General features: G+C 44.4%; 1 protein-coding gene across 1 annotated transcript in view; it reads right to left on the bottom strand.

Annotated features, from left to right (window-relative positions):
• Nucleotides 1–12968, bottom strand: part of ATP12A (ATPase H+/K+ transporting non-gastric alpha2 subunit) — a 40788-nt gene that overhangs the window by 787 nt on the left and 27033 nt on the right. Inside the window, exons 14-22 of the mRNA XM_087706392.1 lie at nt 12464–12600; nt 10149–10299; nt 8569–8737; nt 7646–7800; nt 6502–6625; nt 5890–6035; nt 1762–1895; nt 1231–1332; nt 28–119 (exon numbers count right to left, since the gene is read on the bottom strand). Of these exons, the coding sequence (XP_087562518.1) occupies nt 28–119; nt 1231–1332; nt 1762–1895; nt 5890–6035; nt 6502–6625; nt 7646–7800; nt 8569–8737; nt 10149–10299; nt 12464–12600 (1210 nt within the window). The remainder of the gene's footprint in view (nt 1–27; nt 120–1230; nt 1333–1761; nt 1896–5889; nt 6036–6501; nt 6626–7645; nt 7801–8568; nt 8738–10148; nt 10300–12463; nt 12601–12968) is intronic.

Genomic DNA, 12968 nt, shown 5'->3' on the forward strand with positions numbered 1-12968 from the left:
TTGTGCCTAAAACGCTATGCCACTTACTTCCGGGGTATCGTCGGATGAATAACTTGCGCATTTCATCGTAGACCCATATCAAGATGGCATAAGGCACGGAGACAAACCAATACTGGACCCTAGAAAAGAGAAGGTTGGGCAGGAATTAGGGAATTCTGCTGATTGGGAATTAGGAAATAAAGTAGCAATAGCAGTTAGACTTATATATCGCTTCATAGGGCTTTCAGCCCTCTCTAAGAGGTTTACAGAGTCAGCATATCACCCCCACAGTCTGGGTCCTCATTTCACCCACCTCGGAAGGATGGAAGGCTGAGTCAACCTTGAGCCGGTGAGATTAGAACCGCTGAACTGCAGATAACAGTCAGCTGAAGTGGCTGCAGTACTGCACCCTAACCACTGCGCCACCTCGGCTCTTGATTCAGTATAACTCATGGATACAAGGTTGAAAAAGCAGGAATGATACTATACTACAATCACAGCAGTGTGTAATTTTAATGTTGTTAGCCACCACTAACTTAATTAACTAATTTAATTAACCAGTAACTTGGAGCACCACTGGGCTCCAAGATCATCACAGATGGGGACTGCAGCCAAGAAATTAAAAGGTGCTTGCTCTTGGGGAGGAAAAGCTATGGCAAATTTAGGCAGCATCCTAAAAAGCAGAGACATCACCCTGCCAACAAAAGTGTGTCTAGTCAAGGCGATGGTTTTCTCAGTTGCAATGGATGGCTGTGAAGGTTGGACCATAAGGAAGGCTGAGGGCCAAAGAATGGAGGCCTTTGAACTCTGGTGCTGGAGAAGATTCCTGCGAGTCCCTCTGACTGCAAGGCCATCAAACCGGTCAGGCCTAGAGGAGATAAACTCTGACTGCCCTTTAGAAGGCCAGATCCTGAAGAGGAAACTCAAAGACTTTGGCCACCTAATGAGAAGGAAGGACTCCCTGGAGAAGAGCCTCATGCTGGGAAAGACAGAAGGCAAATGAAGAACAGGGCAACAGAGAATGAGGTGGCTGGATGGAGTCACCGAAGCAGTCAGTGTTAGCTTAAATGGACTCCAGAGGAGGGTAGAGGACAAGAAGGCCTGGAGGAATGTTGTCCATGGGGTCGCGATGGGTCGTACACGACTTCGCAACTAACAACAAGAAGAAGCCACCACATGACAGGTGGGTGACCATATACATTTGTTTTAATTGATTCATTTCTTAGCCGAACCACAAGAAGTTAAACTTACCGAAGAGGTTCGAAATTCAAGGCACCGATGCTTCCAAGACCATAACAGAGAATCAAAGCTATTCCTATCTGTGAAATTATACCGATCCAAATGACTTTGTTCCTGCAAAAAAATAATAATAAATACAGCTAAGGATAATCACATTATTTATGAGAGGTGCACATGGAGAGCCTTTGATAGCATCGACAGAAGGTTCGCATACAGATGTTAGTATGCAGATGTAAGTGGTTGGGTGGTCAGGAAGAGGTTATGAAATCCATGCTTGACTTCCTAGATATGGTTTCTCTCTGCGTGTGGATGCATTTTCTTCCAGACCCCAAAGCTCCTCCATTTTCACTTTAAGAACTATATATTTCTAGTTGATTAGGATCACATTCTTGAGGTGCTCCTGAGCTCAAATTTGAATCTTATGATTCAACCATGGGCAGTGATGCTAGCACTGCATCCCCTGATACTTTCTTGAGTGGGTGGGGTTGGATTAGATGACCTACAAGATCCCTTCCAACTCTGTTACTCTGTATCTACACCCACCTGAAAACCCCTTGTTGGAAAATGGAGTTCCGTCTGGTCTTCCTGATGATTAAATCCGCCACTTGTTGAATGGTGATGCTGACGAAAAAGGCCGTGTAGCCTGTATACTGCAGGGTTCTCCTTTGCTCGAAGGTCTGCAGGGCGTGGAGAAAGAAGAGAAGTTAAATGGCTGGGCTCAAGACAGACTTTCATCGCCAACTGAGGTCTAGGATAGGTTTGTTTATTGGGTTTATATGCCGCCCTTCTCCCAAAGGACTCAGGGCGGCGTACAGCATTAAAAAAAAAAGCACATATTGCAAAAGTTAAAAAGGGAATAAAGCATCCCAAAGCAAACCCAATTAATATTAACAATACAATTTTAAAAATTAGATTAAAATTAACCATGAAATTAATCATTTATTTTATTCTGTTCAGGCCAGGCCGGCTAGGAATAATTCAGGGAATGATTCTGGCTAAACTGTGGCTAGTGGTCGGACAAGTGCTTCAGCATCTCCATCTCCCATGGTTTACAAATTCCAGCTGATGGACAAGAGCCAAACTGGGATATTTATTCAGGCTGCCAGGTCAAGGTTCAAGGTTCAAGGTTCATTTTATTTATATGCCGCCCTATTCCCGGCGGGACTCAGGGTGGCGCACAAACCCAAAGGAGGGGAAGGGAAACACAAGAACTACAACAAAAAGTACAGGGGATTTAAAACAACCAACAGCCACACGATTCGAGAGGGGAAGGGAACTCATCGACCCCAGGCCTGCCGACACAGCCAGGTTTTAACGGCTTTTCGGAAGGCCTGGAGAGAGGTGAGGGGCCGGATCTCCGCGGGGAGTTCATTCCAAAGGGCCGGAGCTGCCACAGAGAAGGCCCTCCCCCGGGTGGTAGCCAGGTGGCATTGGCTGGTAGACGGAACCCGGAGGAGGCCAACCCTGTGGGATCTAATGGGTCTTTGGGAGGTAATTGGCAGCAGGCCGTCTCTCAAGTACCCAGGTCCAATACCATGAAGGGCTTTATAAGGTCCTAAAGGTGTTTTCTTTTCTTTTTTTCAGGAGGCAACTGGAGGTTCTTGCTGTGTTTCTTTGGAAGACCTCTTGCTTCTCATCCAAGAAGCTTCTTCAGCTCTAACCGGATGGTGGGGTAGGGAAGGATTGATATTCTTTGCAGACAGCTGGTCATTTGCATCCCCTTAGAGGGTCGTTGAGGCCACTTGGAGGTTGATCTGTGTCCTCAGGGTCACCTGAGTGATGCAAATGGTTCCTGTAGTCTGCAGTTTTTTCCCTCTGGAAATCCATTCCTACTCCCGCACCATTCCAAGGGTGTCCATCCCAAATTGTATAGCTAAAAAATCTGTAGAGATTCTCAGTCATCATCCAGGTCATGGTTGTCCCAAAGGTGCTTTTTTTCAGGAGGCAATTGGATTTTCTTCCTGTTTTTTCATTTGGAGACGTTTTGCTTCTCATCAAAAGTGCTTCAAGGACCCTCTAAAAGGATGCAAATGACCAGCTGTCTGCAAGGAGTATAAATCCTTTCATTCCCCTCCATCCAGTCAGAGCTGAAGAAGCTTCTTGGGTGAGAAGAGAAACATCTTCAAAGAAAAAAACAATGAAGTCCAGTTGTCTCCTGAAAAAAGCACCTTTGGGACAGCCATGAGCTGGATAACTGAGAATCTCTACAAACGTTCAAACTGCCAGTTTCTATTTGTTGAGTGACAGGTTTGTATACATCATCTTAAAATAGATGATGGCGTGGTACAGAAAACACTGCAATGTGAAATAATGCAAGTGTCGTTGTATAACTGTATAATAAGTAGCAGCCTTATAAAGTGGAATGGCTCCATTGCCTCTGATCCAAGAAAGGCCAAGGGTATAAGCTATTTTTTCTTTGTCAGCTAACTATGATGGCTTTATAAAGTGTCTTCTAAATTGGTAGCTACACTGAGTGAAGGAATCCATTTGATTTGATCCTTCCTGGAATTTGATGGTTGACCTCAAGACTTGTACTCGTACCAGCTCAGTAAGTGGATTAGAGAGATTCCTACGAAATGAATCACTGGAACTATTTTTAGATGTTCCACCCAATATATCCTATATTACTAGACAACACAAGAACGGCATTTTTTTTAGGCTGAACAATGTACAGTGAGCACTTCTAATGTGAAATCTAATCAGTGTTGTGGTCTGTCAGCTGCCGGCCCCTCCAGCAGCCGAATCAGAGGAGGGGGAGGCATGGGAGTCAGGGTCAGTATTCAGGGTGACCTGAGAGCTCCGAGGGGGAAGAGGGAATGGAGCTGGCAGAGAGAGAGAGAGAGACAGAGACAGAGACAGAGACAGAGACAGAGACAGAGACAGAGACAGAGACAGACAGACAGACAGACAGAGAGTGAGAGAGAGAGAGAGAGAGAGAGAGGGAGAGAGATATGAGAGGAGAGAGAAAGAGAGAAAGAGAGAGGGAGAGAGAGAGAGAGAGAGAGAGAGAGAGAGAGAGAGAGAGAGAGAGAGAGAGAGAGAGATGGAACCTGGGCCATCTGTCAGCCCTCATATGGAGAGTCAACAGCCCCCAGGTCTGGAGGTGGCTAATGAGGAAGAGGAGAAACAGCTGCAGTGGTGGGATTCAAAAGAATTTACTACCGGTTCTGTGGGTAGGGCTTAGTGGGCATAGCAGGGGAAGGATAATGTCAAATATCCACTCCAGGGGAAGGTTACTGCAAAATCCCCATTTCCTCTGCTGGGAGAACAGAGACTAGATAGGGGCGGATCCAGTCAGAGGTGATATTTACCGGTTCTCTGAACTACTCAAAATTTCTGCTCCCGGTTCCCCAGAAGTGGTCAGAACCTGCTGAATCCCATTTCTGAACAGCTGGGTCCAGTGCCTGACATGCGGATGTACAGAATACAGAGGAGAGGAGAGCAGTGGAAATCTATTGGCTGGCCCTTGGGACAGAAGAGCCACCACTGCTAGCTTTTAGCCACCCTAGCTCTGGGAATAAAAGGCAGGGGGAGGAGATGAATAGGTGTAGCAGACAACTATTCATCTCCCTGCTGGACAGATTTGTTAGCCTGATGAGAGAGAGAGAGGGACTTTTTGCCGGGGCTGCTGGCGCTCCTAATTGTGGTTATTTACCTACAAAGGGTTTGTCTGTTCTGGAACCTGGTCAGAACACTTAGGAGCTGCAGAATCAGGAAATACCATATTTTTCAAAGTATAAGATGCTCTGGATTATAAGGTGCACCTTAGTTTTTGTGGAGGAAAATAATAAGAAGAAAAATTCTGCCTCTACCTACTAGTATCCATGGTATTCAACTGACACATGGTAACAAGGTCAGCCAATGAATAGGCATAGCAACTAAGTCAGCCAATGAGGGCTATTTGGACTCTGAAATAGTATTTGCCATGTGAGCAACAAGGAGACAGGAAGGAGCTTGGCTTAGCTTAGAACTGAAAGTGAAACTGCTTGTGCTTTGCTTGTATTTACTGCTACCTTGGAAAACCTGCTTTTGGTAATGTGTTGTATATTATTATTATTTTGAATCCTGCTGAATCAGTTACTGTGCTTTCTGAATGTGATTGCTGCTGCAAACTCTGACCAGTCAGGTCAGCTTCAGCACTTATTACAGCCTGATTCAGCACAGCTGATTGGCGGGTGGATCAGACTGCCGGAATACCCCCAATCAGCTGTTCCAGGCTGCAGGGATTGCCACAGACCATCGCTGCCTGCATGCCTGGTGTTTTTGGCCTCTGGTGGGGGTGGGTGGGGCTACATTCGGTGTATAAGATGCACCCAAATTTTCTTTGAGTGTTAGTTTGGGTGGGGGAAACCTGGAAGCTGTCAGATTCGGGTTTTCCCAGATGTGCCAATAGGACATCTCTAATAAAATGGGACTTTGAGGAACCTCAAGTCACGGAGTCTTCTTTCATTGGGGGGGGGGGTGTTACAATGACACAACCATGACCTGGATGGCTGAGAATCTCAACAGACACTTGGCCTTCTTCCTACAGTTAAGAAAGAGTGACTGGCCCAAAGTCACCAGTTGTCTTTGGAGCTAAGGTGGGACACAATGAAATGGAATCTCTCTTCTCCTTGTCTGTTACTCAGCCTAACTGATGCCTTCAAATGAAAGAGATTTGCAACACTCTACCCATTCTTGTCCATAGCTGTCCGTCAAGTCAGACAAATATTCCTCTTCCCACGGAATCCGGATATGCAGAAGAGATTGAGGGAGCCAGCCTTGCTCAGCATAAACGGTGAAATAGGTCAAAAAGGCCCCAACGGTTTGGAGAATGCCTGCAAAAGAAAAAAAAACAGGATTGGCTTTTATAGGAGAAGAAAGCTGATGAAAAAAAAGAAAGATTGGAAGAATGTCTACCACATTGTTTTCTCTGGAGACATTTGGATCTCAGTTAGCAGGATCCTGGTCAGTAGTGGGATTCAATATTTTTACTACCGGTTCTGTGGACGTGGCTTGGTGGGTGTGGTATGACTTGGTGGGCGTGGCAGGGGAAGGTTACTGCAAAATCCCCATTCCCTCCCAATCAGCTGGGGCTCAAAAGCAGAGAATAGACGGGGCGGGGCCAGCCAGAGGGGGTATTTACCGGTTCTTCGAACTACTCAAAATTTATGCTACCGGTTCTCCAGAATACCACCTCTGATCCTGGTCATTGAAGATGAGAAATAGTCTCCGTGTTCACCCACAAAGGTTCCATCCCAACACCTACTCCATTCCTCTCTGGTAAGAATTTCCCTATCGTACCGATTTGCAAGTAGGAGTAAACTGCAAGCTCCTGGTTGACCAATCTGTCTCTTTTTTTGTGCCTCGGTTTCCTCTTCATGATGTCACTTTCGGCTTTTTCATAGGCCAGGGCAACAGAAGGAATCTGTATGAGGAAAGACAAGAGGTTGCTAGGAATATGCACATGTTTGATTGATTTATGTTCACGCCAAGAACGTCTAACCTACAATTCCCCTATTAACCTAGGAAGGTATTCAAGGAAGTTCCAACCTAGTAAACAACAACCTAATTGACAAACCACCAAGAACATTCTCACTGACATGCAAGCAAGCCACTACTATATAAACAGAGAGGGAAAACCCACTGCCTTCTAGCACTGATGATGTTACCTTGTTGGGTCATGAAACATCTCTAAGAAAACCACCAAGTTTAGAGAACACCTAGGAACCCACAAGTTTACCCTAGCCTTCTCCAACTTTATTCCCTTGGATGTGACATATTGCTTGTTTTGTGAGACAACTGGCTATATCAATTTGACGAATTCTAGCACTGTGGCAGTAAGATATCTCTTTGACTAGAGCTGGGGAAAATGGTTTAGGATTAAGCTAAAATCTGAGAATTAGCCCCTTTGATCTCAGAGGGACTTAAAAGAACTTTGTATTGATGTTGGCAGTTAAATGAGGACTTCTTTCATTATGTTTTCCCTTTCCCCCTTTTAAAAATTACTAGCTGATAATCCGGCACTTCCCAGGTGTTTATTTATCCCAAGCCTCCTTCCATGAACGTTGCCGCAGTGTCTAATGTTGGATTTTCCCCTTTACCAGAGGGAGCCCCCTTGTGGAGTACTGTGAAGCCATTACAATGACAACTCCACAGCGCTGTACAGTAGAAGCCATTTTAAGGCACAACAGGCTGTATCTTAACAGAATACACACCCCGAGGAGGTGTTAGGGGTGTCTTACCCCCACAGTATTTGTTTCCAGAGAGTAAGTCATCTGTGTATCAAGTTTGGTGGTGGTGTGTGGGTGTGGGTGTGGGTGTTGGTGTGTATGTGCAGGAAATGGGAAGATAGCAGTATGATTTTAAGTCTGGTGTTGACAAATTGTTTCAGTGAACATGCACATGAAAAAGAGGAAGTTTTGTCTTTCAGAAATCAAGAACTCACAATGTCTGTGCCCAGGTCAATAAAGAGGATGGTGATGGTGCCAATAGGGAGGGGTATGCTGGCAATGATGTAAATCAGGAAAGGACATAACTCGGCGATGTTTTTGGTCAAGGTGTAGGCGATCGTTTTCTTCAAGTTGTCAAAAATCAGGCGGCCTAGAGCAGGGAAACAAGAAGATTGTTGAGAGCTGCCTGAATATGACATGCCACTTTCTGAGATCTACAACTCCTTTATCAGTTTAATCTGAACACTGTTGGTGGTTGTGTCTGCTACAACACAACACCAAGGAGGCTTATGTTTCTTTGGCTGTCATTACTTGCACTGGAAAAAATCAGCTTTCCAGTAATATTCTCAGGACTAAGTCATTAGTATGCTCAATATGTCTTTCCCTTGAAATTGCCACAAGGGTAGACCTCATCTGTGGACAACTTCAGATAACTCCTGCAGAGGTGATGTTCTCAACATCTGATTCATTTCATGGAGAACGACGAATCAAATGCTACAAAATGTGACCAATTCCTGCAATGTCTACTGCTATTATATGAAGATAAGTAACAGGACATAAAGTTCTAAAACTTGGATGGATGGATGGATGGATGGATGGATGGATGGATGGATGGATGGATGGATGGATGAATTTGAGATAAACTGGGCTGAATTTGGCCATGATTGGGACATATGACAAGTTAAAAATCAGTAGACCTGGATAAAGGATGTTTTTATCAAATATTGTAGCAATGGTGGTTATGAAATTGTCTTCATATTTTCATGGGGATTCTTTTCTAGATATGTCCAGCTTGCCCTCAGATACATCAGAATCCCATAATCCATCCAGCTTTAGCAGTGAAGTCCCCCCTCTTTAAAGGTATACCAACGAATCACAGTGTGCAGCTAAGGTTCAAATCATGGCCTGGTCGTCTTACCTTCTTCAACTCCAGTAACGATGGAAGCAAAGTTGTCATCCAGCAAGACCATATCTGCTGCATTTTTAGCTGCATCAGAGCCAGCGATCCCCATTGCAATTCCGATATCTGCTTTCTTCAAAGCTGGTGAATCATTGACTCCATCGCCAGTTACAGCAACTACTGCTTGCTGGGGGACACAAAGGTTGAAGAGTATGATATACACCATGTCAACTTTAAGACCCATCGACTTCCAACCATGTCAACTTTAAGACCTGTGGACATCATGTCCAACCATATCCAACCATGTCAACATTAAGATCTGTGGACTTCCAACCCCGTCAACTTTAAGACCTGTGGACATCATGTCCAACCATATCCAACCATATCAATGTTAAGATTTGTGGACTTCCAACCACGTCAACTTTAAGACCTGTGGACATCATGTCCAACCATATCCAACCATGTCAATGTAAAGATCTGTGGACTTCCAACCCCGTCAACTTTAAGACCTGTGGACATCAAGTCCAACCATATCCAACGATGTCAACTTTAAGACCTGTGGACCTGACTCCAAGAATTCCCCAGCCAGCCATGAAGTCTTGAAGTTGCCAAAGTTGACCACTCCAATATATATGTACCAAATTCTTTCCTTGCTTGAATCCTGTTCTGTTCACATGTGTGATTTGAGATCTGCAGATAAATATTATGAAGAAAACTTACACTATCAAAAATGTTATTATTCTGCTACGGGGATGGCCGGAAGAAATATTATTACTAATTCAAAAAGGTCTAATCTTCTGCAACAGATTGTTGGTATGCAACATGTGTCAACATTTGAACTTGGTTTTTTCCCCCCTGACCCAAAGATAAGGAAGAGTACTTTAAAAAAGAAAACAGGTTGTAGTTTTCGTACTTGCTTTGTTTGCAATTTTTTTTTTCAAATATTTTTCTCTCCGTTAATCTGTTTTCATTTTTTAAAAAAAATCTATAATTTCAGTGAGAGACGGAATTGGAACAATTAAATGAAAGGATTGATGCCTGATCCTGCTCTAGGCAGTTTGGAAAAGCCAATCCATTGTATCAATGCTATTAACATTTCAAAAGGGTTGCGTAAGAGTTGTTTAACCTTGCCCCAAATTGCTTCTTAATCATGCCCGAAGGAAGTGGTTATACATTGTGGAATGAAGCTAAACTTCGGTTTTTGCTTTGCCTTTTGCAAGTGGAAAGTTTGGGGAGGTTTTTGTCATTTCTTCCGGACTTGATTTGTGCAAAGCAAAAATGAGAGGGGGTAGGAGAGAGGGAGAGGGGGGGGAGAAAGGGAGGGAGGGAGAGACAGAGACAGAGAGAATATATGTGTTCCTTCTAAGAGCCTCAATTGGTTCAGATAGCTGAATTCTGTTTACCTAGCATTTCACTGACCAGTCAACCCAACGTTTACTGCTGCTCTGTAATATCATAAAAAAAGTTCTGAATATCAATCAATCAGAATAGAGCTTGATCTTATTCATCTACTATAATTTGTTCCCTTTGGGTTACAAGTCATCCACTGTGAAAAGTTGACAACCTTCTCCAAACAGAGGTTCTTCTTTTCTCCTCACCTGTCTTTGACAGCCTTCCACAATGATCAGTTTTTGCTGGGGCGAAGTCCGGGCGAAGACAATCTCTGAATGGTGGATTAGGATGTCGTCCAATTGTTCTGAACTCATATCCTTCAGCTCCATGCCATTAATCACGGCTGCTTTGGCTTCTCTGCAAAACCAGACATAAAGGTAAAGGATTTACTGGTCCGCATTAGTATGGTAAACCGCAATTTGGCTTATTTAGTTCTGTCTTGGAATACTATGTAAGTATATCAACCATCACAGTTGACAAACCATGGCCTTGTGTTATTTGTAAGTCATTTATTTATTTCATTTCATTTATTAAATTTATAGGCCCCCCAATCCTGGAGGACTCTGGGCGGCTTACAACGAAAGAAGAAAAAAAGAAATAAGTAAAAAAAATAGTTTAAAATTCACAACGCACATACATTCTAATTGGGGCTGGACCTTAACACTAAGGTCAACAGCCCCAGGCCTGCCGGAACAGCCAGGTTTTAACGACTTTCCTGAAGGCCATGAGAGTGGGTAAGGTCCGGACCTCTGCGGGTAGCTGATTCCACAGAGTCGGAGCAGCCACAGAGAAGGCTCTCCTCCGGGGGCCCGCCAGCCGATACTGTCCAGTTGGCGGTATCCGAAGGAGGCTCACCCTGTGGGATCTTATTGGCCATTGGGAGGTGTATGGCAGTAGGCAGTCTCGCAGATAGGCTGGTCCTAAGCCATGTAGGGCTTTAAAGGTAATAACCAACATCTTGAATTGCGTCCGGAGACCAATTGGCAGCCAGTGCAGCTCGTGGAGGACAGGTGTAATATGGGTGTATCTCGGTACACCCAATATCGCTTGCGCGGCTGCATTCTGGACTAGCTGTAGTCTCCGAACGCTTTTCAAGGGTAAGTGAGATTTGGTTGGTGTAACCTTGCAATAAAGTTAGAGAGAGCACTTCTGGGTGTGCTGGATGACCTCGCAAAACTGACAATATTCTTGAAAGTCTGAAAAGTGCAGTAGGACCTCAATACTCATTTGGTTCTGGGAGGCACGATGAGTACCAAAAATGATGAATACCAAACTATAAGATTTTCCCCAGAAGGAATAATGTAGTGAGTCACAAAGCAGCTGGCAGCCACAAGTTTTAGCTTGTGCATTGGAGTATCAAACAAATGATGAGTACCGGGACAAAATTTTCATGTCAAAATAGCAATAGCACTTAGACTTATATACTGCTTCATAGTACTTTACAGCCCTCTCTAAGCGGTTTACAGAGTCAGCATACTGCCCCCAATAATCTCGGTCCTCATTTTGGAAGGCTGAGTCAACCTTGAGTCTGGTGAGAGTTTAAACAGCCAAATTGCAGGCAACCAACAGCCAGCAGAAATAGCCTGCAGTACTGCACTCTAACCACTGCACCACCATGACTCATACATTGAGTACCAAATTTGATGAGTTTGAAAACAGTTTGAGTACCATGATTACTATTGTACTTCTCCCCCATCTCATCTTTACATCCAAGAAACTAGGGGAGGATTCCTTCTGAGATGTTTAAAAGGTAAAGGTTCCCTTCGCACATATGTGCTAGTCATTCCAGACTCTAGGAGGTGGTGCTCATCTCCGTTTCAAAGCCAAAGAGCCAGTGCTGTTCAAAGATGTCTCCGTGGTCATGTGGCCGGCATGACTAAATGCCAAAGGCGCACGGATTACCTTCCCACCAAAGGTGGTTCCTATTTTTCTACTTGCATTTTTACATGCTTTCGAACTGCTAGGTTGGCAGAAGCTGGGACAAATAATTGGAGCTCACTCCATTATGTGGCACTAGGGATTTGAAACTGCTAACCTTTCTGATCGACAAGCTCAGTATCCTAGCCACTGAGCCACCGCATCCCGTTCTCTGACATGTTTACCATGTCCCTCTTCTTTCTGTGGGCTCAGCTGCTTCCTATCAGACTGTTGACTGTGCCAAGAGCCGAGGTGGCGCAGTGGGTAGAGTGCAGTACTGCAGGCTACTTCAGCTGACTGTTATCTGCAGTTCGGCGGTTCAAATCTCACCAGGCTCAAGGTTGACTCAGCCTTCCATCCTTCCGAGGTGGGTAAAATGAGGACCCGGATTGTTGTTGGGGGCGATATGCTGACTCTGTAAACCGCTTAGAGAGGGCTGAAAGCCCTATGAAGCGGTATATAAGTCTAACTGCTATTGCTATTGCTATTGCTGTTGTTTAACCAGCAGCTCTTCCTCCTGTCTCCCAAGATGATTTTCACATACCCTTCCAAGACTGTGGAAGGAGAGGTTACCTTCTCCCATCCATTTCCATGCCAGCCTTACCGTTTGTTCACCTGTTCAACAGGAATGTTGAGGCGCTTAGCGATGTCCTCCACTGTCTCACTGGTAGCCGAGATGATCCCCACACTTTTAGCAATGGCTTTCGCTGTAATAGGGTGGTCCCCTGTCACCATTATTACCTGTAGAATGGATTAATGGTAGGAAAAAATCATTCCAAGGGGTGTCTCTCCTAAATATTCTCCAGGTCCACTAAAATAGTCCACTAAAATAGATCATCTTGTACTGGTCGTGACTTTGGGTATCCCATTCCTTTTCAGAGAGAAAATTTCAGCATCAAATAGGAAAAAACCAGTAGGAATGTCTACGGTGATTCATTCATTTAGTTTGGTTATCCCAAACTGTTCAAAAGGCAGTTGGATTCATTTTGGTTTTTTTGCTTGAAGATGTTTTGCTTCTCCCAGAACTGAAGGAGCTTCTTGGATGAGAAGCGAATTGTCTTCAAGCAAAAACGAAGAATGCCCAGTTGTCTTTTGAAAAAAAAAACTTT

The sequence above is a fragment of the Thamnophis sirtalis genome, unplaced genomic scaffold (assembly GCF_051295495.1).
Source record: "Thamnophis sirtalis isolate CommonGarterSnake01/CBP01778 unplaced genomic scaffold, rThaSir2_p1.2 scaffold_2, whole genome shotgun sequence".
Lineage (NCBI taxonomy): Eukaryota > Metazoa > Chordata > Lepidosauria > Squamata > Natricidae > Thamnophis > Thamnophis sirtalis.